This window comes from Carlito syrichta, unplaced genomic scaffold (assembly GCF_000164805.1).
Source record: "Carlito syrichta isolate Samal-C Ts95f unplaced genomic scaffold, Tarsius_syrichta-2.0.1 Scaffold316481, whole genome shotgun sequence".
Lineage (NCBI taxonomy): Eukaryota > Metazoa > Chordata > Mammalia > Primates > Tarsiidae > Carlito > Carlito syrichta.
The window spans coordinates 202219-227206 of NW_007260577.1; the positions used below are offsets into that span (position 1 = coordinate 202219).

At 43.4% G+C, this 24988-nt stretch overlaps 3 protein-coding genes across 12 annotated transcripts in view; 1 reads left to right on the forward strand and 2 right to left on the reverse strand.

Moving 5' to 3' along the window:
• Positions 1-3983: 3983 nt before the first annotated feature.
• On the reverse strand, positions 3984-11042 carry ZMAT2 (zinc finger matrin-type 2). Its single transcript, XM_008074525.2, has 6 exons — positions 10930-11042; positions 10506-10599; positions 9277-9400; positions 7678-7751; positions 7056-7201; positions 3984-5948 (listed from the first exon to the last, which is right to left on the reverse strand). Exons 1-6 carry the CDS (start codon positions 10945-10947, stop codon positions 5805-5807), a joined length of 600 nt encoding a protein of 199 aa, XP_008072716.1. The 5' UTR covers positions 10948-11042; the 3' UTR covers positions 3984-5804.
• An 825-nt stretch (positions 11043-11867) lies between these two features.
• Positions 11868-19559, reverse strand: HARS2 (histidyl-tRNA synthetase 2, mitochondrial). 4 transcript variants are annotated; one of them, XM_021707272.1, is made up of 14 exons: positions 19263-19395; positions 17890-17907; positions 17733-17807; positions 17341-17460; positions 17120-17215; positions 15784-15909; positions 15570-15677; positions 15212-15310; positions 14797-14890; positions 14028-14155; positions 13692-13934; positions 13417-13533; positions 13040-13186; positions 11868-12625 (listed from the first exon to the last, which is right to left on the reverse strand). In XM_021707272.1, exons 1-14 carry the CDS (start codon positions 19368-19370, stop codon positions 12566-12568), a joined length of 1539 nt encoding a protein of 512 aa, XP_021562947.1. In that variant the 5' UTR covers positions 19371-19395; the 3' UTR covers positions 11868-12565. The 4 variants fall into 4 exon arrangements, with proteins under 4 accessions (XP_021562947.1, XP_008072719.1, XP_021562948.1 ...); XM_008074528.2 differs by lacking the exon at positions 17890-17907 and having other exon boundaries at positions 19263-19559; XM_021707273.1 differs by lacking the exons at positions 17733-17807; positions 17890-17907 and having other exon boundaries at positions 19263-19394.
• The window catches only part of HARS (histidyl-tRNA synthetase), a 15066-nt gene continuing 9369 nt past the window's right edge, over positions 19292-24988 (forward strand). For 6 of the 7 annotated variants that reach the window (XM_008074526.1, XM_021707275.1, XM_008074527.1 and 3 more), the window contains exons 1-2: positions 19292-19792; positions 20078-20167. In XM_008074526.1, the coding sequence (XP_008072717.1) occupies positions 19703-19792; positions 20078-20167 (180 nt within the window). In that variant the 5' untranslated portion in view covers positions 19292-19702. The remainder of the gene's footprint in view (positions 19793-20077; positions 20168-24988) is intronic. The other variant, XM_021707276.1, reaches the window with a different exon arrangement.

Here is a 24988-nt window from a genome sequence, read left to right on the forward strand (position 1 = left end):
TGAACCCGCGGGCTCAGGCAATCCACTCACCTCGGCCTCCCAAAGCGCGGGGTTACAGGCAGAGCCACCGAGCCCGGTTTAAAATCAATATCTTTAAAAAACTGGCCGAGTACGGTGGCTCACGCCTGTAACCCCAGCACATTGGAAGGCCGAGGCAGGAGGACTGCTTCAGTCCAAGACCAGCCTAGGTAACATAGCAAGACCTCGTCTCTTTAAAATAATTTTTTGTTAAACTAACCATGAAACAGGAATACTGAAACACAGCACCTCAACCTAAATTAAATAATCTTAAACAATCATTTAGTAACATGAAAAAAATGCCATGAATCAGAAAGATAACAGACATGGACAAGGAACAAAGATTAAGAAGAGTTTGTCAAAATCGGGAGCGAGGACTCAATTATAAGATGTCCAAAGGGGAAGATATTTTAGTAAAATATAGAAGTGGTATTGAGGAAAAGAATTAAAACAGTCAAGAAAATAAAAATAAATCAAGACAGCAGTAAGAAGGATTAGAGAGAAAGTGGTATCGAGGCGAAGATCTGACATACATTGCAGTCCCTGAAGAATAAAATAATGGAACAGATGTAATATTCAAAGCTGCAGTACAATAAAATTTTCTGAAAATAAAACTTGGATCTATATATTGAAGGAGTCTTCCATGAACCTAGGAAAATTTATATGGAATGATAAACTCTGCAGTATATCTTAGAAAATTAATTAGATTTGAAAGAAAAAAAATCCTCTGCATCTCATGCAAAAAAAGGACATTAGAAAAGATGCAAGTATACAAGCAACTACCAGAGCAAAAACAAAACATTACTAAACACCGAAAGTAATTTTAAAAGTTGAGCTTCAATTCGTTGTTTTCTTGCTTTTTAACCTTTCTTTACTTTCTAGTACTACAAAATGATCCGGGTTTATCTCTATATTTCCTGCCTAGTGCTAAATCAGCCATCTCTCCAAGGAGCCCTGGTTCCTTTTACCTTGGAAAGGGAGCTTAACTTCGGCGGGAAACAGGTTGAGACCAGGTGGCAAAAGGACCGGAAAGCGCCCGCGGGTCTCGAACCCCCCTCCTTCCGGAGGGCGGTTTGTCAGAATTCGGTTCTGTCGAAGGAACCGCTGAGCTAAAGCCGGCCCGGCAAACGCTTCCGGATTATGTGTTCTTGACTGCTGAGAGTCATGTGCGTCACAAAGAGTGAATCATCACAGGCGTGTTCCAGCAGGACTCCGCGTCCGACACGTACAATCCGCCTCCATCTTCAGATAATTGGAGAGAGCGTACCTGGGGGGACACACAGCAGTGAGGGCTCACCCGCCCCCTACCCCTGGTGAGCCCTTGCGCAGTTGTGTCCCCGGCAGATTCTCTCTTACTCTGCGGTCAGCTGATTCACAGGTCTCTGGATGCTCCTCCAGCCTCTGCGCTCCACCCACAAACACGCAGTCACTTTGTGATGAAATCAAGTTTCACTGCTAGTGCCTGGGTCAGGGGAGTGGAATCTTCACAAGGTGCAAGTTGTTATTTCAAACGTTATCTTAGAACTTCACTGCTAAAACAGATAAACCCCACACAGCCCCTTCCCCAGGTTTTATATAATTCTAGTATTACTACCTGTTACTATTTTAAATTATTTCAAACACCACAGGAAGGCCTGGCACGGTGGTTCAAGTCTGTAATCCCAGCACTTTGGGAGGCCAAGACGGGAGGATTGCTCGTGATCTCCTCTCTAAAAAAAATTAGTTGGGCATGATGGTGCCCGCAGTCCCAGCTACTCAGAAAGGAAAGGCAGAGGATCGCATGAGCCTAGGAGGTCAAGGCTGCAATGAACCATGATTATGCCACTGACTCCAGCCTGGGCGACAGTGAGACCTCGGCAAAAAAAACCAAAAAACTAGGAACACCTATTCCTTTTATATACACTGTACACAGCTATTCTTTCTTTCCCAAATTCCTTTTTTCTCCAGCTAACCATTTTTTATATTTCAGTGTGTATCCTTCTGGCCCTTTTCCTCTATAAATGTAACTGTACATACGACATAAGGTTTTGTTTTGTTTTGTTGCTTGCTGGGCATCTGGTTGTTGGTTATTCTCTTCCCATAACAGAATGTCTTAGAGGCATACTATGTCTTTCCTGTCAATACTTGTATTTCTAACTCACATGTATTGTAATGGCTGCATTATATTCAAGTATAAAATGTACTAGTTTGAAGTTTCATTATCAAAGCCACAGTAGGCATGTATACATATACACATAGTAGGATATGTGGTTATGAATAATTTGCTGGATTAAGTAATCTACACATTTAAATTTTTGGAGGATTTTGGGAGAAATGCAAGAGGCCCTGAGGTGCCTGAAGCCACAGGATAATCTCAAGCCATAAGCATCATCTTTTATTCCTTTAAGTACACAGGTCTGGCCTGTTAGGAACCTAGCCACACAGCAGGAGGCAAGCAGCGACTAGCAGAGCGCCTTCTGTCAGATCAGTAGCGGCATTAGATTGCCATAAGCGCACGAACCCTATTGCAAACTGCACATGCAAGGGATCTAGGTTGCATGATCCTTATGAGAAGCTAATTCCTGATATCCCACCGCCCCCTCCTTCGTCCGTGGAAAATTTGTCTTCCACAAAACCGGTCTCTAATGCCAAAAAAGGTTGGGGACCGCTGCTTTTAAAGGGCAATTCCACCAGAATGTAAATTCCATGATGTCTGGAACCTTGATGCCTGGCCTCAGAACATACCACCAGCGCCTTTAACACGCTCACCTCCTAAGCACTCATTTAGAAAAATGAACACATGTAGACTAGTCACAGGGATATCCCTCAACAAGGCAAAATTTTCATGAGTTTTAGAAAGACCTCAGAGATCAATAAAGTTTTTCTCATGGAGATGTCTGCGTTGTCTGGGATTGCTCTGAGATCTTGACTTTCTATCCAATCTCCTTCCTCTCCTTTCCCAAGACACTACCTTCAGCAGCTCCAAACACTCATGACCTAGACAGGTCCCTTTGAGACTCAAACTACTTACCAGTTCCACTAGTTTAGAGTCGAGAAAACCTGGAGTTCCGAATGCTTTTTAGTAGAGGTGACCTGACTTAAAATCCCCACTGTACCAAAGAGCAAGACCAATCACTTGAAGTTAAAATGAATTAAATGGTTTCCTAGCTGGGCGTGGTGGCTAAGGTCTATAATCCCAGCAGTTTGGGAGAATTTCCTGAGCCCAGGGATCCAAGGGCAGTCTGGGGAACTTGACATTTCTACAATAAGTTTTACAAAATTAGCCAGGCATGGTGGAACACACCTGTAGTTCCAGCTACTTGGAAGGCTGAGGCAGGATTGCTTGAGCCCAGCAAGTTGAGGCTGTCTATGGTGGTTGTTAGCGTTCCACTGCGCTCCAGCCTGGGCAACAGACTCCAACCCAAAAAATAGTTTCCTAAGAATGAATACTGCAGGGCCCAGCAGCTCACGCCTATAATCTTAGAACTTTGGGAGGTGGAGGCAAGAAGATTGCCTGAGCTCAGGGGTTCGAGCCCAGTCAGAGAAACACAGGGAGACCTCATCTCTAAAATAATCAAAAAACTAGCCTGGCATGGTGACACATGCCTGTAGTTCCAGCTACTTGGACAGTTGAGGTGGAAGGATTGCCTGAGCACAGTACGTCGAGGCTGCAGTGGTCATGAGCATGCCACTGCACTCCAGCCTGGGCTATAGAGTGAAACTCCACCTCAAACAGGAAAAAAAAAAAAAAATACTGAGCCATGGAAGTAACTCACCTCACTGAACTTTCTCCTGCCTGCCTTAGAAAGGAGTAACAAAAAGACCCAGTCAACTAGGATAGACACTCACCCAAGGACCTTGAGTGCATATAACCCTGCCAGGGAAAGCACCCACTAATCTGCCTCCAACTGGCCACAAATACTGTATTTATAACTTTGAGCCAGGCCTTGAGCCAATAGGTGGACACGTTCACATAGTGTTCCCAATGATAAGACACAGCATCAGAAATTTATTAGGTAAAAGGCATGCCTGACAATAAGGAAATTTGTACAAAAGCCCAAATGGTGCTTTGCAGGACCCACAGAGATTCAGATGCTATACAAAGGTGAGGAACTAGATGGGGCAGAGAAAGAAAACAAGCCACATGGCGGCAGCCTTAACCCAAATAGATCCCTTTTTTCAGGGTACAGAGCCAGCAAAAGTATAGAATTCATCTGCTGAGATTCCTGTAACAATAACACTTTTGTGTCTGGTTTTTTTCCTCTGCATCCCCTAGACCTGGCACAGTACCTTATCTCAGGGATACAGAGATTTTGTGGGACTGCTTTTAACCAGTCTGTGCCATCTAGTCTCTTATCAAGTGGTTCTCAATGGGAGTCAAGGGGAGATTTTTGTCTCCTCATAGGGCACATAGACATTTTTAGTTGTCACACTGTGGAAGGGGATGCTACTAGCATCTAGTAGGTAGAAACCAGAGATGCAGCTAGACATCCTACAACATATAGCCCTGCCCCCACAACAAAGAATTATCCAAACCAAAATGTCAAGTGCCAAGATTAAGTGACCCTGTGCCTAGCACAACTGCAGACAGTAAAAAAAAAAACAAAACCACGAAGTTCAACTCTGAGCTCTGCTGTTCCATAAAAAGATTAAAGGAGGCTGATATTATAGAAATAGTTTTGTCCAGACTCCTCTGGACAGATTTTGTATCAGAGGAAAACACAACTCATGCCGAAGGAACCTGGGCAAAAATAAAATTTTAAAAAGCCACAGGGGCCAAATAAAAGGAGAAGAAAATGCTCTATATCGAAATCCTCAGTGTGAAAAGTAAAAACAAAACAAAACAAAAAACACAGGAAAGAATATGGAATGTTTCCACCAAATATGCAACAGGCCCAGTCAATGTCATTTATTATACATGTCAAACAGTCTCTAAGACCCAAGGAATCCCATAGTGAGGTTTGGGTTTTGTTTTTTCATCTTCTTTTTTGCATCAGTTTCTTCCAAGAGTCTGCTCACAGGAAGACAAAAACAGAGACAACCTCAGTAAAATGAAACAAACAGGAGAAGTTGAAACAATCTACATCTGAATGTTAAAAACTCACCAGACACAAACCACACCAGACACAAACCACACCAAACACTCATCCCATTTAATTTTCTGTTACATGCTCTGAGGAAGCCAAGAACATCAGGCCCCAGGGCAGCAATGCTCGGAGATTCTAGCTCCGGCCCCTTCTGTGTGACAGATTCATGCACACGTATTCACACATACCACTGACCCAGGCAGAAGTACACATGCATGCACAGGTGGCAAGAGAACCATAGGGCAGGATGAGAGGAGGAAGCTGGTCGAGGATATGCCGTTGAACTGGAAACTGGGAACCCAGAGAATGCTTCTGTTGCAGGCTGAACAAGAGTCAAAATCAAAACCAAGGCAGAACACAGGATAAAGGTAGGATGCTCAGACAAGAGAATGGACAGATGAAGAGGGAAAGATGCAGGGGGATTTCAGGAAAGCAGTCTCAGAAGGGGAGGTTTTCCTTTATTGGGAACTTAGGTGAGTAGAGGTCCTGTGACTCCAGTGATATACTGAGGCTGAAAGAATATGCCACAGCTTTCATTACCTCTGTCTCCTGTGCCCTCTCCCAAAGTAGAGGGAAACCATAAACATCCTCCCCATTGACACTCGTAGGGACTTTCCCAGTGCCCAAAAAGAATGACCTGTCTCCCACCCCCCTAACACACACACATAGTTAGGTCCAGCATAGGCCAAAATTAGGCCAAGCATAGAAAGCCTCAATGCCTCAATAACTCTTCTTGGTGGAACCAAAGCCAGAGAAGCCCATCACAGCTGCCATCTCATCATCCTCCTCAAATGTCAAGTCCTCCTCGGCCCTCCTTTTCTTCTCCTTCTGTTTCTCTTTCTTGTACGCTTTGGCCTTTTCCTCCTGGAGGGTAAAATCACTCAGAATCAGTTTAGCATCCTCAGCCAAATGTTACTGAAAAAAAAACACATGAGCGTCAAGATTCCTTTCTATCTCTAGGAGAAAGTAACTAAAGACAAGTAAAATCTCAAGGGCAGACTAAAAGCCACAGTAAAGATTATAAGGGATAAGAAAGAGAAGTTTAAGCCTGTCAAGAGAACTTCTCAATCCTACACCCCCGTTCATTTCTAGTTCTTAACAGAGTTATAGGAGCAAAACCATATAACAGCAACTAACATTTTGGGGCATGCAGCACATGCCAGGAACTGTTCTCAGTACTTTGCATATATTATACTAACATTTCTAATATGGAGAAACTGAGGCACAGAGAGGTTATATAACCTGCCCCAAGATTCACAACCAGTAAGTGGAAGAAACAGAATTCAGAACCCCGTCAGGTGAGTTCCATGGGCCTCTTGGGGACTAAGCATATTTAATTAATTCCTCCTATCGTTTAAAATAAAAGTATGGAGGAGGCTACGCATGTGGCAAGGGAAGGAGGTGTAATGGAAAATCTTTCTACCTTCCTCTCAGTTTTGCTGTAAACCTAAAACTACTCTAAAAAAAAGTGAAGTCTTTAAAAAAAAAATTAGATGAAAGACCACAAGCGAGACAGTCCCTGTCTTACATGGCTTGTGATTTTTCAATTTTACAATAGTGCAAAAGTGATATGCATTCAGTAGAAACTGTATTTTGAATACCCATTCAACCATTCTGATTTCCACTTTCAGTACAGTATTCAGTGAATTATCTGAGATAGTCAACACTTTATTATAACATTTTTCGACTTATGATGGGCTTATCATTATCGGTATATAGCCCCATAAGTCAAGAAAAATCTGTTATCACCAAAAAAAACACAAAAAATCAGTAGGTTCAGAGAGTATAGGAGAAAAGGGTAGTTTTAGAGTCATTTCCTCCAGATCATGAGAATCCCAAACAGAGGCAATAAATGTTTCCCTGAATATGCAGAACTCAGGAGATTCAACTCTGGTGGGAATAGGATGAGGAAGAGAGTCTCCCATAATTCATAATTCAAATCTGCAGGGAGAAGGAATAGGAGAGGCTTACCTCTTCTCTGAGCTCCTTCATCCTTTCCTCAAAATCATAATCCTTCTGCTTCTCTTCCATCTTCTTCTTATTGACCTCAAAACGTTTCTTCACCTGATCCAGGGTGGAACGTTCCACACGCATAGACATGCCCAGGTTTCGCTGATCTAGGTGGTGTTAATAGTGAAGGTAAGGTCATTACAACATCCTCAGCCCTCAAGAAGTCTTTTCCTGATATCTCAGATAACATCTTCTCATCTTCCTGACATCTCATCACATAAAACACAGAGCGAAAATAATTATGGCTAAAATAAACTCCCTTGGCACCCCCTGTTCCCAGAAGCAGTAACCCCAGATAACATATTTCAAGTAGTGTCCACATGCCCTTACTAAGCAGATGAGTACCACTAGGGCCAGCTAGACTCAGGAGAAGCACAAGGTTTGACCCTGTTGACAGCCTATAACAGTACCTTACCTCATGGACTCAAGAAATAGTACATAACAAAGTAAAGAATGGCCATGCTGAAGCAACTGGAGAGTTCCCAAGGCATCAAATAAAGAGCCCAGTAGAAACCATCCTTCCCCTCCACTCCACCTCCAAAACCCAATCCCAGCCCAAGTCCAAACTACCTCCAAGCCTTACGTTTCTTTCCATTTATGTGATCCAGGAAGTTGATGGAGTCCTTCACCACACAGTCACAGACATTGCAGTAATATCTAACAGGCAAGAAGAGCACCTAAGTCAAATTTGGCTTTAAAGCTCTTATCATTTTATTTTCTTCCTTCCTTTTTGAGTTGTGGTCTCGCTCCATCACTCAGGCTGAAGTGCAGTGGCACAATCACAGTTCACTGCAGCCGCCAACTCCTGGGCTCAAGCGATCCTTCTGTCTCAGCCTCCCAAGTAGTTGGCACCACAAGCATGCACCACCATGCCCAGCCAATTTTTTGTAGAGACAAGGTGTCACTATGTTGCTCAGGCTGGTCTCGAACTCCTGGGCTCAAGTGACCCTCCCAACTCAGCATCCCAAAGTACTGCGATTATAGATGTCAGTCACCACACCCAGCCCAATCTTGTCATTCTCAACCAAAAAACTCCAATTTTTAGGTAAACTTCTTTCAAGAAGTTTTAAGCCTTCATTTCCATAAAGCTTTAGCTCTCAGGAGAGTGCAACAGCCATCCTCCAAGAAAGCCCCACCCTCCTGGTATTCCTATCCTGTGTACTCTCCTCCAATTTTGTAGCCAGGTTGGTCTCTGTGACCAAGAGAATATGTCAAATGTGATGGCATGTCACTTCCAAGATTAATTTTAAAAATACCACACCTTTTGTCTTTGTATGAATCACTTGTTCTGGAGAAGTCAGCTGGTTTGTTGTGAGCAGCCTTATGGGAAGGCCCAAAGACAAAGAACTTAGGATTCCAAACCATAGATATGTGAGAGAAGTTGGAACCAGATCCTCCAGCCCCACTTAATACTCAGATGAATGCACACTTACCTAGCCAACTCCTTGAATGCAGCTTCATGAGAGACTCTGAGCTAGGATCACCCTAGGTAAGCCACTCCCAGATTCCCTAACCAAAGAAACCATGAGCTATGCGCTGTCTATGCTGCTAAGGTTTGGGTTAATTTGTTCATTTACACAGCAACAGATAACTAATACTGAGAGGAATAACAACAGTAGGTTTACTAAGCATCTCAGAGAAGTGTCACTCATTGCCATCTGTGTTGCCCTCCTGCCAGAAAACCGAACTGGACACAGAAACAGTGGTGGGCAAAAGGGTGATGAACTCTCATGAGACCTTTCTTCCTACAGGTTATAGTCTTAGTCTGGGAAGAAGGTGCACAGTCTAGCAATCTATAACAACTACAGCCTTTGCAGCTAGTCCAGAAACCCAACCTCTCTTTCTTCACCATTAACAACTCCTAGGCTCTATTCTAGTTGCATCTGATTTCTCCCCTAGAAACCTCCTCAGTAGTCTTTTCCTTCAGAATAATCCCTTTTAAAATGTTAAATGGTAGTTGCAGTGCTAATATGAAGAAACCCTCAGAGTGACTATTCTTAGAGACACTATCACATTAACTTGAGACAGTGGGGGACAAAGAAAAACAAATCTAAAGATGGAATTACAAGCAAGAAGGATGTAACTTCTAGGGTCAGGAACCCTCCTCAACACTTCCTAAAACCAACACTGGTAGTTTATTAGATGCACTCTCAGCTGCAGAGAATAATGAAAAGTCACTCACCCTCCCATCTCAGACTGTGGGGTGGTCTTGGTAATGACAATTGTCTTTCCAAGCTTAGATTCCAGGTCCACCTTGTAGTCCCTATGCCGCAGAAGCTCTCGCTTGACTGGCTGCACCGGTTTTCCTGAAACATAATGGGAAAAGAAGTTCCTGTAATATTACAGTTCCTAACCAGAAAAGGTAAAAAAAAAAAAAATGCCTGAGACCCAAAATTCATGTCTACTCTCATTTCTTTTTTGATTCTTGAAAAAAGGGGCACAACAGGCACTTAAAGCCGCAGCTGGCAGCAGATAAGGTAGAATCTCAACACAGGAAAAAATGATAAGCAATCTTCAACTCTCAACAGTTCTTCTCCACTTTGAAGTCAGCAAGTCTAAAACCAATTAAGTTTTCTACCCCTTGATTAACTGAATTAAAGAGAGAAGTTCTGATTTTTTACTGGAAGCAACCTTTTCAAAAAAGGAGCCAAGGATATCCAGTAATGCAATCAGGCAGATACCCTAAGTATAACACAGAGAGGAACCTTTTGAGAGCTGGGAGCAAATTTTAAAAGGGGGCCCAACATTTAGGAAATACCTATTACATAACAAGCACTATCTATTACACATTACTTAAAAACTAAAAGGGTTAGTGCGTGCAAGTGGCATGGAAGTAAAGGAAAAAAAATGCACAAGTTTGAAACAGATGGCAAAATAAGACATTTCTTTTTGTGAAATGCAATCCCTGTCTAGGAGAGGAGCACCAATTCCCTGACGTTATACAAGGCACAGAAAAACAGCACTACTATGCACCAGTTGAAACAATCACAGTTTCTGGAGAGTACCCCTGCTTTTCTCAGACTATATGGGAGGGTCTTGATTGGGTAAGGGATGTTCTCCCCCTTAAGGAATTTAAGTAGAAAGAGAAGTGTTGTTGACAGCGGTAATACACAGCAGCTAAATACTCCATTTCTCTGTCAATACTAAGGATTCCACCAGGAGCTCATTAAATGAGTCGAGCAAAAGGAGGGCAAGGAAGCAGAGCACAACAGAGCTGAAGAACATCTCAAAACCACTTCAGTTCACCTCCTAACTCTAATTTTGTGCATGTAAAACCCGAGAATCAGAGAGGCAACACTCTGGCAGAGATTACACCGGGTAGGAGGGCAGCGCATTTCAACTCCCCACCCGCTCTCCGGTCACTGAATCGCCTCTATGATAGCCTTAGCCCTTGGTGGAGCAGGCACCCACCATCCTTCTTTTCTCTCTCTTCCGTGAGCCTCTTCTCGGCGAGCTTCTCGTATTCATCTTTGTCCCACTTTCGGCGAAAGTCCAAGTTTTTTGTCTGTGGGGGAAAAAAGCGCTCAAGATCCGAATCTTGTCGGGACCCCTAGAGCAACTGAGGGATTCGCGGCCAAAGCAGTCCCAGGACCTTTTGAAAGCGAAGCCTCTCTGGACCGCAGCAGGAGGCTGAAGTAGTCTCAGGAACCCGACCCGACAGACCTCCGCGATTCCCCTGACCCTGCGCCAGGGCCTTAGGGGGAAGTTCCCAAACCCAGACCCTGGGATCTCGAGGAGGTGTCGGGAAGCCCGCTGGGTGTAGGAGTTTGTCTTTATTCAGCGCTGAAAAGCCACCCCCCAGCCCCCAAACCTCCTCCTCACACACAACACCTACCCCGCTGCCCGACGCCATCTTCACAGCGATGTGAATGGCAAGCCGGAAAAAGCCGTAAAAAGCGGCCTGGAGCCGTAAGGCAAGATGGCCCTCCAATAAGCTTAGAGTCTCAGGTTCTAAACGAGCTAAGACTGGAGGACTTCTGCAACAAGCTTATTGGCCCCGCCTCTGCTCCAAGGAGATAGCGCAGGCGCAAGAGGAGCATGAAGCAACACGGAAGTAAGGGCGCCTGTACATTTTCCTTTTTTTTTTTTTTTGCTTTGGCTTTCAAAACAAACATTGAAGGGCCAGTAGATTTAGTTCAACTGTTTTACAAACGAGGAAACTAAAGTTCGGAAACAGTGGTATCTGATCTAGTCTAATAAACGTTGAATGCATTGCCAGGTTTCTAAACTTTCTTTAAAGCTGAAGCGCTGCTGTTAGGGGTTCTGGATGACCCATTCATCCACAGGTACTAGGAATAAGGCTACACTGAAGTGCTTACAACAGCAACACCTTTCCTAATGCCTATACGAAAAGCATGTTTTGCACTTGGGCTATTTTTCTTGAAGCAGTGTTATTACCCTTTGGTTAACTAATTTTTCCATCAACTGGGGAACATTATAGTCCTTCAAGCTGGCAGGCATAATCTAATCAATATGATTGGATTTAGCGAGGCCAGTCATCAGCAACACTCTAGAGTCAAGACTCTAGAGAGTCTAGACTCAAGACTCTAGAGAGTCTAGACTCAAGTGAGTCACTCTGGTAGATGGCTCACTATATGTTAATTTTTAGCAATATAACTGTATCTCCAAGTTGGCGGGGGGAAGAGGAAGGAGGCACTGGTGGAAGAGAAGCATCACCTCAGGAAGGTTACTCCTAGTTCACAGAATTCTCCAATGTACACTTAAGCAGTTTTCTACAGACTATGCAAAGCAATCCCTCGATAACAAATTACCCAAACTACTAAACTTAGTATTTTATTTAACATATTATCCAACCACATCTAGAACAGCCTCCATGGCAGGGCATGGAATAGTCAGAGCAGTGATTCTGGCACAGGAAATGGTCTCCAAAATCTTAAAAGATCAGATCTCCACCTTGTCAAGTCACCTATTAAGTTCAATGTTCAAGATTATTAAAGAGACAATTCCACCCTGCTATTGTTAGCACTGGATGGGCTAGGGAGATGCCATGCCCTTGGAATATCATCTCTGTCTTCAAAGATGAAAGCCACTGCCCCACCTTGCCATCTTCCAAAAACTCCCTGGTCAGGCCAAGGGCTGGTTGTGGACAAATTCCCCAGAACCGAAGCCACAGTGGAAGGCTAAGTATTTGGTTTCTGATCTCAATGCTTCAGAATCCTCAGCTCACAGCAACCATCTCAATATCTCTTGATGGCATTCAGTGGCAATTCAAATTTGCATCTGCAGGTACAGCATGTCTCTTTCACATACCAGCCAACTGCACCCATGCAGTATAGCTGCTCACACTAGCCAAGGAGTCCTCAGGGCCTTCTCTAGTTTTGTACCCAGGAAGAATGGAGGAGGCAGAAAGTACTTGTCACCATCCTGGCCAGCTGTCGTGAAGTTAGTCCATCTGAAACTTAGCTCAAGAGGAAGCCTTTCTACAAAGACCAGCAGATGGCAGACAAGGATCATGACTCAGACAGTCGCTTCTGAATTTCAACCACAAGATTTTCCCGTTTAATGGCCACCTGAAACATAAAGAGAATCCTCATGTGACAAACTAGAAAGTGAGACTAGCTCCTTAGTCACCATTTTTCCAGATTCATTCTAGTCTACATCTGCTCCCACTATTTATACAACCACTAGGGAGTAGCAGGCTTCAAGCTGATCTGGAGAATATATATTCTCAATAAAGGCATTAAAACACCTGATCTAGGTCTATGTTGTTGACTAGTCTCAAGATACTCAGATGTCACTTTTATTTCTTCTGGCCACCCAGCCAATACTCATGAGTTGCAATGGTTATTTGGAGTAGGTTTTCATTCATTTCTATCACTATTAACCCTGAAGATATCTCCTCAGCCAAAAGATAGATATTTCTTAAAGAACCCGGAAAAGGTAGAAGCACTTGGTCCCTTATTTTTCTGCTTGCCCCCACTCACCTCTTCTCTGCTGGCCACTGAACGGAGCTTGATGATCCCTTCCTTCAGTTCTTGCTCACCAATAATGACCACCAGTGGAATGCCCATGTTCTCACAATAGTGCAGTTGCGTTAATAGTTTAGGATTGTTCTTGCATAGCATCTCTGCCTAAAAAGGGTCAAGACAGAGTAAGCAACTTAGAAGTGAAAATAACAAACCCCCAAGAACGTGGATTTCCAAGAAAGCCAGAAATAAGTGGCTGGCCCTCCTACCCTAAGAAGCCACTCTAGTAGTTTGACTAAAAGATCTTGAGTTCTACCTTAGGTATAAGGTAAAAATGGACATGGTTTCTAAATTCCACATATACCCAGATGACTCAAATATCAGCTCCACTATACCTTGATCCCAGCATCCCAAAGCTCAGTAATTAGTTTCATCCGTTCTAGGAGAAAGTTCTTCTGTGGTGTGGCCACAAAAACTTGGGTCTCTGTGGTTCGTACCTTCTCACCAGAAGTCTGATAAGAGAGAAGAAAATGAAATGAATAAAAACCTTCTTTGCACCAACAATTAAAAAAAAGACAAAAAGAATCATCATAAAAACAGTTCAATAACAACTCCAGAAATAGGAAGGTTTAAGGCCTCTAGCCCCACCTTACTCCTACCTAGGACCTACCTTCATCCTCTGCTCCACAATGTAGAAGATTCGCTCTACCCCAATACTGAGCCCCACACATGGCACCTTGTGGCCTTTGGGGTCAAACATGCCTACCAGCCCGTCATAGCGCCCACCAGCAGCCACACTGCCCACGTTCAAGGGCTCATCCCTAGCCTGAGCCGGGGTCTGTAGCAGCACTGCTTCATAGATCACTCCTGTATAATAGTCCAGGCCCCGAGCCAGGCTTAAGTCAAAGGAGACCTGTGGGAACAAGGGTAGAGTCAGTCCCACATTAGACTCAGGACCCTGAGAGCCCCAGGACTCAGCAGGAGGTCCATCCCCAACTCAGCTTACCTTCTCAGCAATTCCAAATGAAGTCAGGTATTCAAATAGCAGCTTCAGGTCTCCCAGGCCCTCCAGGGCTTGTTTACTCTGAGTTAGTCTGGGATCCTGAAACATTTGCTCTACCAAGGACACCCCACCTAGAGAGAAATAAGGTCTGTGCTGTTCACTCAGATGTGTTTCATCCAAATTTATCCCTAGTGTGCTCTAGCTAGTCTGCGTCATTTTTTTTTAAGATAAAAAGAAGATGATGATGATCCTGGTCTCATGTGACCAGACCCTCCTCCGCTGCCTCTACCTTTACCATCTGAAGACACAAAGTGGTTACAATAAGTAAAAGGGAAATTAAAATCAGATCAGGCTTTGGAGCTTAGCATATCTATAGAAAGGAGCTGTTCCGGCCGGGCATGGTAGCTCAGCCTTGAATCCCAGCACTTTGGGAGGCTAAGGCGAGAGGACTGCTTGAGTCCAGGGGTTCTAGACAGCCTGGGCAACTTGGTAAGACCTCGTCTCTACAATAAATCACAAAAACTAGCCAGGCATGGTGGTGTGCGTTTGTAGTTCCAGCTACTTGAAAGGCTGGGGCAGAAGGATCACCAGAGCCCAGTAGGTTGAGGCTGCGGTGGCCGTGAGTGTGCCACTGTACTTCAGCCTGGGTGACAAGAGTGAGACTACAACTCAAAAAAAAAAAAAAAAAAGAAAGGAACTGTTTCAGAGGTAGAAGGTGAACATGTCATCTTCAGCCTTGTTCTATCACAGCTCTGAAAACCCTGGTTCTTACCATGACATTGGACATACTCCCCAATTCGATCAGCCACCTCAGGAGCCAGGCCTTTCTTTGCCACCATCTCATGTCTCACCTCTTTCCAAGACATCTGCATAAACACCCGAACATTAGCCCAGTCCCAAGATCTTTCTTTCTCAAACTGGAAAAGGACAATCTACTTTCATTCAGTATGTATATCATGAGTAGCTAGCTAATTGTATACTCAGCAAAGTCAGAGGCAGCTTAAAAAATCCAGCCACAATCCCCACAGTGCAGCACAACTGAGATCTTGCTTTAGAATGCCTCCTTTCCTTCCTCACATAAACAGTCCACTTTCAGCCACTGTCTCATTATTTTTCTTTAACAATGTGGATTTAAGGGCAGGGTAAGAATCTAGATAGGGTCTGTTGAAGCATGTCTTCTTTGTTACCTTGTCTAGTTTGTCGATTGAGGAGCCGATGGCACGAAACTTGCTTTCAGGAACACCACAGACGGCAAACATTCCATCCATAATCCGCCGGTCACTGACCTGTGAACTCGATATAAGTATCCAAGTTCCCTGTCGATGCCCTTTCTCTCAAAACAACGGCAGTATCTACTCTTCTGACTCATAAAAGGGATAGAAAGAAAATGTATATATACCAGAAGAGTATATATATATAGGAAATACAACAGTTGAACTAAAAAAGTTCTAGAGCTACACCTATGGGATCACCTATGTTTGGGACTTCCATAAACAGTATCAGGCAAATTCAGATTTCTCCCTTAGTTCTCAGCCCTGGCCTCACCTTAATGTGAAAGTCCCCCAGCTGCAACCCATTTAGGATTTCACATATGATCTTTAAACATTCCGCATCAGGGATCATAGGGTCAAACTGACCAGCAATGTCAAAATCCTACAACAAAGAATAAGGAAAAAAAAAACAAAAAACACTAATCAGCCAATTCCAAGGTTGTGGCCCCCAGAACTATCAAACCATGCAGCTCCCATCAGTCACTTACACACTGGCAGAATTCCCTGTAGCGGCCTTGGACTATGGCTGGGCTCTCTCGCCGCCATACCTTTCCAACTTGATAACGTTTCATCTTTTTCACTTTATGCATGGCCAGATAACGAGCAAAAGGGACCTCACATAAGTAAGTTAAGGAAGAGGGACACTGCATTCAAAGCTTCGGCCCAATATACAGACACTTGATGATCCAAGGCCTAGCAGTGCTTGGCATTCAACATATATTGAATAGTGTCAAATGAAGAAAACTCACCTAGCAAAAGTAAGAGTTTAGCAGAAAATAAGGGAAGCAGTGATAGAAGTGACCCAGGAACTAACTTCAGGTCTGGGTCATTTCCTCCCACCCCAAAATAGTTAAGCTTCAGAACTTAGACTTGCCTAACAACTTCTAAGCCATTGTTTCTGAAATTATAGGCCAAGGATCACATGAATCTTAATTACCCCGGATGCCTGCTTAAAATACAGATTGTTGAGCCCCACTCCAGCTATAGAATTCAGAATCTCTGGGACTGAGGTGAGGAATTTTTGTTTCTGCAAGATTCGCCCAAAGGATTTTTTTTTTTTTTTTGAGTGGGTTCTCCCTCTGTTGCCTTGCCCAGGCTGAAGTGCAGTATGGTCATAGCTCACTATAGCCTCGTACTCCTGGGCTCAAGCAATCCTCCTACCTCAGCCTCCCAAGTATCTGGGATTACAGGCACATGCCACTATGCCTAGCTAAGATATTTTTAAATTTTATTCTTTTTTTCTAGAGACAGTGTCTCACTATGTTGCCCAGGCTGGTCTCAAGCTCCTGGGCTCAAGCAATCCTCCCACCTTGACCTCCCAAAACACTGGGATTGTAAGTGTGAGCCACAACACCCAGTCCAAGGGATTCTGATACACATTAAAGTGAAATAGGGCCGGGTGCACTTTGGGAGGCTGAGGGGAGAGGACTGCATGAGCCCACAGATTCGAGACCAGCCTGGGTAACTTGGCAAGAGCTCATCTCTACAATAAATCAAAAAATTAGCTGGGCATGGTGGCACACACCTATAGTTCCAGCTACTTGGAAGACTGAGGCAGAAGGATCATCTGAGCCCAGCAGGTCAAGGCTGTGGTGGCCGTGAGCGTGCCACTGCACTCCAGCCCAGGTGACAGAGTGAGACTCTGACTCAAAAAAATTAATAAATAAAAGAAATAAAAGCAGCACTGCCTTCTGGGAGAAACTGAAAGTAAAGGCTGCTACCAGTGGAACTAGAGGGTCCCAGAGTTACTCTCCTCCCTTTTGTCAGTGAAAGCCCTCTGGATTTATAAAGAGAAAGGTCAGGCTCCAGCACTCAGAAGGATACAGTAAGGTCATAGCGAAGGGACAACAGCTCTCCACCCTGATCCTTCAGATCATATATAAGCCCAGAGTCCTCTCCATACTTCTCAGTGAGTATTTCCTGCAGGAGTCAAAAGAAAGAGCCACAGTTCAAAGGATGACTCAGAACATAGATGTGAAGCCCTTTGGGATACTGAAGGTAAGTGAGGAAATGGGGTTCCAGGCACTCTTTCTTCTCCCCCTTACCTTTAGCTCAAATGCTGGGGTATCCAACCCTTTTGCTCCATGACGTTTAAAACAACTGACAACTAAATCAAGAATTTTCTCCCTTACAAGCACCTGCTGGGGACTAAGATCCCTGGTACCCTGGAAACCAAAAACAGTCATAATGAAAATAAAAACAAAAAATAAGTCGATTTCAGATAAGGAGTTAAGCTACACCTATAATCTAAAGAGGTCTGGAGCTGAAATTCTTGAGTTCAGATGACTCTGAGCCCCCTCAGCATCTGAAGAATACTTGGGTTCTTTTTGTTTTTCAATTTAGCTTAAAGGACATCAAAAGGGGTCAGAGAGACAAGCAAGGTAGAGGTCAGTCCTCCAAGGTATTCTAACGGGATAGGGTAGGCAAAGGGTATTACCTTTGGGGTCTTGATAATAAAATTTGGTTTCTCTTGATGTGGTTTCAGTTGAGATGTCAACACTGGCTCTGCAACCTGGCAGAAGAAGGAATGTGAGATATGACTCCTCTTGACACTGGTCACACCTGTGACATCTCTCATCCTGTGGACCACCAACCTGCAAAGACTCTTGATCCTGAGCAACAGGAAGCTAGAGCATCATTTCATCTATTCTAATCTCAGCCCTGCCCCCAAGAGTCCACATTGTATCTACAATTATACATGTAAAATATATCAGGTCTGGTCTTCACCACACAAAATGCTTCACTAAACTTAGAATCTTTAAATGTCCCCCAAAATGTAAACACCTGAGAAAAATGAGGGCATAGAACACCACTACCACCAATGACCATTTAGGGGTAGGGACTGTTATGATTTTCTCCAGTTCTCAGTTCCAACTCAAACAGCAAAAATAAGAATTTTAATAAGGTAGCACTGGCTATTGAGGTTGGAATTAGGGAAAATGTAATGCGAAGACAAGAGAATCTGCCCAAGTGCACAGAGCAAGCCTGTGGAATTAAAAAAAAAAAAAGGATTTCCTGACTGAACAAAAAGTCTAGACTGGTAAGATACTGTGGCTGCATATTAATAAAAGATCTAGCTGGACTCGGTGGCTCAGCCTGTAATCCCGCACCTTTGGGAGACTGAGGTGAGTGGATTGCCTGAGCCCGCGGGTTCGAGACCCGCCTGGCAGCTAGACCTCATCTCTACAATAAATCAAAAAATCAGCTGGGCGTGGTAGCACATGCCTGTAATTCCGGCTACTCGGAAGGCTGAGGCCGAAGGATTGCCGGAGCCCAGCAGGTCGAGGCTGTGGTGGCTGGGAGACTCTGGACTCCAAAAAAAAAAGATCTAAGCCCTGTTACTCATGATAGCCCAAAGCATCTGCTATGAGGACAGTAGAGTCTTTTCAGTGTAACGCAAAACAGAATCAGTCACTTTATTACCAGCAGGCTGTATGCCCTTCCAGAAATAGCGGGTGTGGTAGTTCCATACTATGGTGATTCTCTCCCCCAAGAAGTCAAAGTTCGAGTCCTCAATCCCTCATCTGTAATTTCAAAAATCTGTAAAATTTGAAAATATTTTGAGGCAAATTCTAACATGAACTCAAATCTACTTATGATCTTTAGTCATCACCTTTAGAGGGAATATTCATATTTTGGTTTATAAATTATCCCTGTGTTTGATTCCAAAAGTTTCAGATAAAGGAGTGTGGACCCGTATTAAAATACTCCCTTACTATCTGTAGATCAGTCATTCAGTTAACCTTGCTGCCTTTGTTTCTGCAACTGTAAAATGGAAATAACCCAAGCCTCTCAAGATTTGTTTTAAGGATTAAATGATAAAGCATCGAAACAGTTCAGTGCCGGTACACAGTGGGCACTCAAAAGCCGACTCCAATACTGGAGTACAGGCCTCAAGTCCATGCTTTCAGACCTAGAGGCCCTGCCGGGACAGACCGAAGCTAGGAGCTAGTCCTGTCTCGCTCACCTGGCTTCGACAACGGACTGTCCCAGTGCACGAAGCGCAGGGCGGTCGCAGTAGTTGGCTGAGCAGCGAAGCCCAGGCCCTCCTAGGAAGGAGTCCGAGCTGGGACATCGCGCCGGCTTTTCGGACCAGGAGCCAGAGGTTGGGGCCTAGGCGGGCCGGATCCCAGAAAGGGTGCAGGGTGCTGCAGAGTCGAAACCCGAGCACAAGCAAAATACCCGGGCGTTTGTGCACCTCAAAGTCCCGCAGGCTCACTTCCGAGCCTCCCGGGACTCCTTAGCAGTCCGCCTTGGCGACTCCCATAGGCGCCGGAAGTAGTTTTTGTGGCTCGGCGGAGGCTCTCTAGGCGTGCGGGCCAGCGACTCGATAGCCGGAAGTCATCTGGCTGAAGCAGAGGCTGCCGCTGCAGTTCTAGGCAGTCTCAGCTCCAGTTGGCAGCCGGTATGGCAGAACGTGCTGGACTGGAGGAGCTGGTGAAACTTCAGGGAGAGCGTGTTCGGGGCCTCAAGCAGCAGAAGGCCAGCGCCGAGCAGGTGTGACCTAGGCGGCAAGGGAGTGGCCAAGGCAAATCCGGGGAGGACGTCAAGCCGGGTGGGGTGGTCTGGACATAGGACAGGGATATGAAGGAAGGGACCGGGCTGGTAGGGAGGAGAGTGGGTTAGGTGAAAAGGTATCCGGAGCGGATCTCGAGAGAGGCAAAGCTGGGCCTGAGCAGAGGGATTTACCCCAGATCCTGATGAGGGAGGAATATTGAATGAATGGCAGAGGAGGGAGGAGAGTGACAGATGGATAGCCCAGCCCTTTATTTCCCTCCACAGATCGAGGAGGAGGTGGCAAAACTCCTGAAACTGAAGGCACAGCTGGGCCCTGATGAAAACAAACAGAAGTTTGTGCTTAAAACCCCCAAGGTAATAACATCATCCCTATAGGGAGCCTCTGAGGGTCCCTAATTCCATTCACATATGTCTGTTTCCCTGAACCAGGTCATTGGGGAGGTTCTGAATACTGGGCGCTAGGCTGGGCTAGACTCCCCCTGAGTCATTCTAGGATGGCAAAGTGTTGGCAGAAACTAGGCCAGCTAAGTGGTCAGGAGAGTCAGCCTGCTACTGCTAAATCCTTTCATAAAGTAAATATTTACTTAGTGCTTACTATGTCTCCAGCACTGTACAAAGCACTGAATATACCATGGTGGACAGTATAACCTGCTCTCATGGAGCTTACACTCTACCAAAGGAGACAGACTTAGAACAAATAGTCCCACACATGGATATATAATTATAAATTGTGATAACTGATATAAAGAAATTAACAAGGATGCTTTGAGAAAAATAAGGGAGAACTAGGGAGTCTGAGAAATCCTTACTGAAGAAGTGATACACTAACTGACCTAACAGATGAGTAAGGAGATAGGGGAAGAGTTTGACAAAGATAGGTCCAAGTAGAGTTTAGAAACCCTGAAGCAGGAAAGAACTTTGGTAGTTTTCAATAACTAGAAGAAGACCTATGGCTTGAACCAAATAAAGAGGGAGAATAGAGTGGAATGAGATAGGAGATTCTTGTCTTCTCTAGTTCAGTTCAAATGCCACTTTCTGTAAGTTCTATAAACAGAACTATTTACCCCTTCTTCTAGGTTCTCTTGGCACTTCATACATATTTCTATTACTGCACTGACTTTAAGTAGTTATTCGTGTGATTTATTTACCCTGAGAAACAGACTAGATGCCAAAGTAGGTATACAGGGGCCCTTCATATCCTAGAGTTTCACAACCACAGATTCAACCAACAGCTGATCAAAAACATTCAGGGAGAGTGGTGGCTTGTGCCTGTAATCCCAGCTACTCCAAGAGGCTGAAGCCAGTGGCTGGCTTCAGGTTAGGAGTTCAAGATTACAGTGAGCTATGTTCATGCCACTGCTCTCCAGCCCGGGCAACAGAGAGAGGCCCCATCTTTACAAAAAATAAAATTTAGCCAGACATGGTGGTACATGTCTGTGGTCCTAGCTGAACCAGGAAAATCAATTCAACTCAGGAATTTGAGGTTACAGTGAGCTACAAATTATGCCACTACACTCCAGCCTGGGTAACAGATACCCTATCTCTGGAAAATAATTTTTTTTTTAATTCAGGAGGAAGAAACACACTAAAACAACAAAGATTCAAATGAAAATAGAGTATAATAGCCGGGCTCGGTGGCTCAGCCTGTAATCCCGCGCTTTGGGAGGCTGAGGTGAGTGGATTGCCTGAGCCCGCGGGTCCGAGACCCGCCAGGGCAACTTGGCGAGACCTCATCTCTACAATAAATCAAAAATTAGCCGGGCATGGTAGTGCATGCCTGTCGTTCCAGCTACTTGGAAGGCTGAGGTGGAAGGATCGCCGGAGCCCAGCAGGTCAAGGCTGCGGTGGCCGGGAGGAGCCACTGCACTCCCGTCTGGGCGACAGAGTGAGACTCCAACTCAAAAAAAAAAAAAAAAAAAAGGGAAAATAGAGTATAACAAGTATTTATATAGCATTTACATTGTATTATGTATTACAAGTAATCTAGAGATTATTTATTTAAAGTATACATGAGGATATGTGTAGGTTATTTCCCATTTTATATAAAGTACTTGAGTATGCATGGATTTTGGTATCCATAGGGGTTCTGGAACCAATTCTCCAGATACCAAGGGACTACTATATTTAATAAATGTATTTGAAATTGAAATCCAAAGGAAGGGGGAGATGGTCTACCTTCTTTATGTTAAGGTTAACTCTTTGGGCTCTTAAATTCATTGAACTGTTTCCTTTCTCCCTACAACGCATTTTCGAAGTTTATAGAGACAGTGTAAAATCCCAAAAGTGGTGGTGATCAATGATACTTCAAACTATTAGGTGAAAAACTTAATGGGGAATTTATGATAGATTAGTCTGTCCTCACCTAAACTCAATGATCTGTCTTTTTTTTCTTTTCTTTTTTGAGTTGAAGTCTCATTCTGTCACCCAGGCTAGAGTGCAGTGTATATTCACAGCCACCAACCTTGACCTAGGGGGCTCAGTGATCCTTCTGCCTCAGACTTCCAAGTAGCTAGAACTACAGGCATGTGGCACCACACCCAGCTAATTTTTTATTTATTGTAGAGATGAGGTCTCTCCAAGTTTCCCAGGCTGGTCTTGAACCCATGGGCTCAGGCAATCCTCTCACCTCAGTCTCCCAATGTGCTGGGATTCTAGGCTCGGCCCAATGATCAGTCTTAACATCACTAAAGGTAGAACAACCAGACATTATGTTCCTGCTGTTGTGATACAATAAGAAGTACACAGCACCACCTATGAAGTGTTCTTGCCGAGTGAAATTGAGCCTGAATCTAATCCGGCCTTTGGATTATCAGTTTACAGGAAATACTGGTGATATAGAAACATATTAAATGACACGTCAAGGATATTGTTAGTCTAGAATGTGAGAAATTTTTTAGGATAAGTGATCCAAAATTAATGACATTTTTTTTTAAAGGAAAAGGAAATTATTGTCGATTAAATATCAACCAATTACAACATACAGACTTTGTTTAGAATCTGAGTCAAATAAGCCAACCATAAATAGATATTATTGAGGCAACTGGGTAAAACTGAACATGGTTTAGGATTAGATAATATCAAGGAGTTGCTGTTAGCTTTATAGGTTATAATAAGGTATTACAGTGTTTGAGTTTTTTAATGTCCTTACATGTCAGGGAAATTGAAGTATTTATGGATGAGATTATATAATATCTGGGATTTATTTTAAAACATGTAAGAAAAAAATGTCAGGGTTTAAATAAGAATAACATGTTAATGGTTGTTGAAGCTGGGTAATGGATACGTGATGACTTATAATACTATTCTCTGTAGTGTGTCTTTGAAAATTCCCATAATATAGTGTTAGAAGAAAATAAGTTTATGCTGGAGAGTTAATATTCACTTAATGGTAAAGTGCCTAAACAGCTCTCTTCTTAAACACCTAGTGTGGCAGACATTCTACTAGGCCTGTTTTTTACAAATCAGAATAAAATATCTGATATCACCTTTGCCATACACACTCATCCAAGAGGACTGCAGTTTAAGAGAGCAAGAGTTTTGAGGTCTTGATGGTTTTGCCATGAAATCAAAGGAAATCATTTGACAGAAACCTTATGATTGCTGTTTATTTGACTTCTTTGTATCCTATATGAACTACAGTAAATGAGAAAGAAGATTTTTAAAAATAACAATAAGACATTATTTGCCTTTTTTACTATGTTAACATTTGTACTGAAGATACAAAAACACTGATGGGTAGAACTTCTGGTGCCTTAGCATGAATTTAGATAGTAGCACTACACTGTACTAGTATCCAGTATATTCTTTACTACTGTGCACTTATAGTAAAAATAAAATAAAATTCAGTTTAACTTAAGAATGTCTTTGGCTGGGCGCAGTGGGTCACGCCTATAATCCCAGCACTTTGGAAGTCTGAGGTGAAAGGATTGCCTGGGCTCATGGGTTCGAGACCATCTTGGGCAACTTGGCAAGACCTCATCTCTACAGTAAATCAAAAATTAGCCACAGGTTCAAGACCAGCCTCTATAATATTATCAATATTGTCAAGGCCTTGTCTCTACAATAAAAAAAAAATTAGCTGAGCATGGTAGTGCACACCTGTAGTTCCAGCTGCTTGGAAGGCTGAGGTGGAAGGATCTCTGGAGCCCAGCAGGTCGATGCTAGGGTGGCCATGAGCATGCCACTGCAGTCCAGCCTGGGTGACAGAGTGAGATCACAACTCAAAAAAATAAATAAATAAAGTAGCTGGGTATGGTGGCACATGACTGTAGTTCCAGCTGCTTGGAAGGCTGAGGCAACAGGATCACCTGAGTCTAGCAGGTCGAGGCTGCGGTGGCCGTGAGCGTGCCACTGTCCTCCAGCCTGGGTGACAGAATGAGACTCCAACTCAGAAAAAAAAAAAAAAGAATGTCCTTGATAAAACAGTAAAAATCACTAATTGTATTGAATCTTGACTCTTTATGTGAAATGGGAAGTACACATAAAGCACTTCTGCTGCACCCCAAGGTTAAGAAAACACTGTGCCATTGTTCAAGTTGTGAGATGAACTAGCTACTTTTTTTCATGGAACACCTTTTTTTGTTTGAATGAATAACTGAAAGACAAATTATGGTGTTTCAATGTTGGATATTTGGCAGATATTTCTACAAAAAATGAATGAAGTCAGCCTTGAAAAACATCTGACAGTATTTGCTGCCAGTGATAAAATTCCAACAGTCAAGTGGAAGTTAGAATTTTAGAAAACTTTTATCTTTCACCATGAGCCTGACAGCTTCTCAATATTTAAAGACTTTTTGATAAGATCTGTGGTGATATTAATAAGTATGGTTTTCAGATATTGTATGAAATATACCAATATTTGAAAAATTTATTATAAAATAATACATGAGTAAAGGATCCATTCAAAGTCCAAGATACAGTAATGAATTTTTTTTGTGGAAAAATATACATAACATAAAATTTACCACTTTAATGATTTTTACATGTACATGAATTACATTTTCCTCATTATATACCCATCACCACTATCCATCTATGGAATTTTTTCATCATCTCAAACTGAAACTGTATCCACTAAATAATAACTCCCAACTCATCCTCCCTCCAGCCTCTGGTGACTGTTATTCTATTTTCTCTATTTTTTTTTTTTTTTTTGAGTTGGAGTCTCACTCTGTC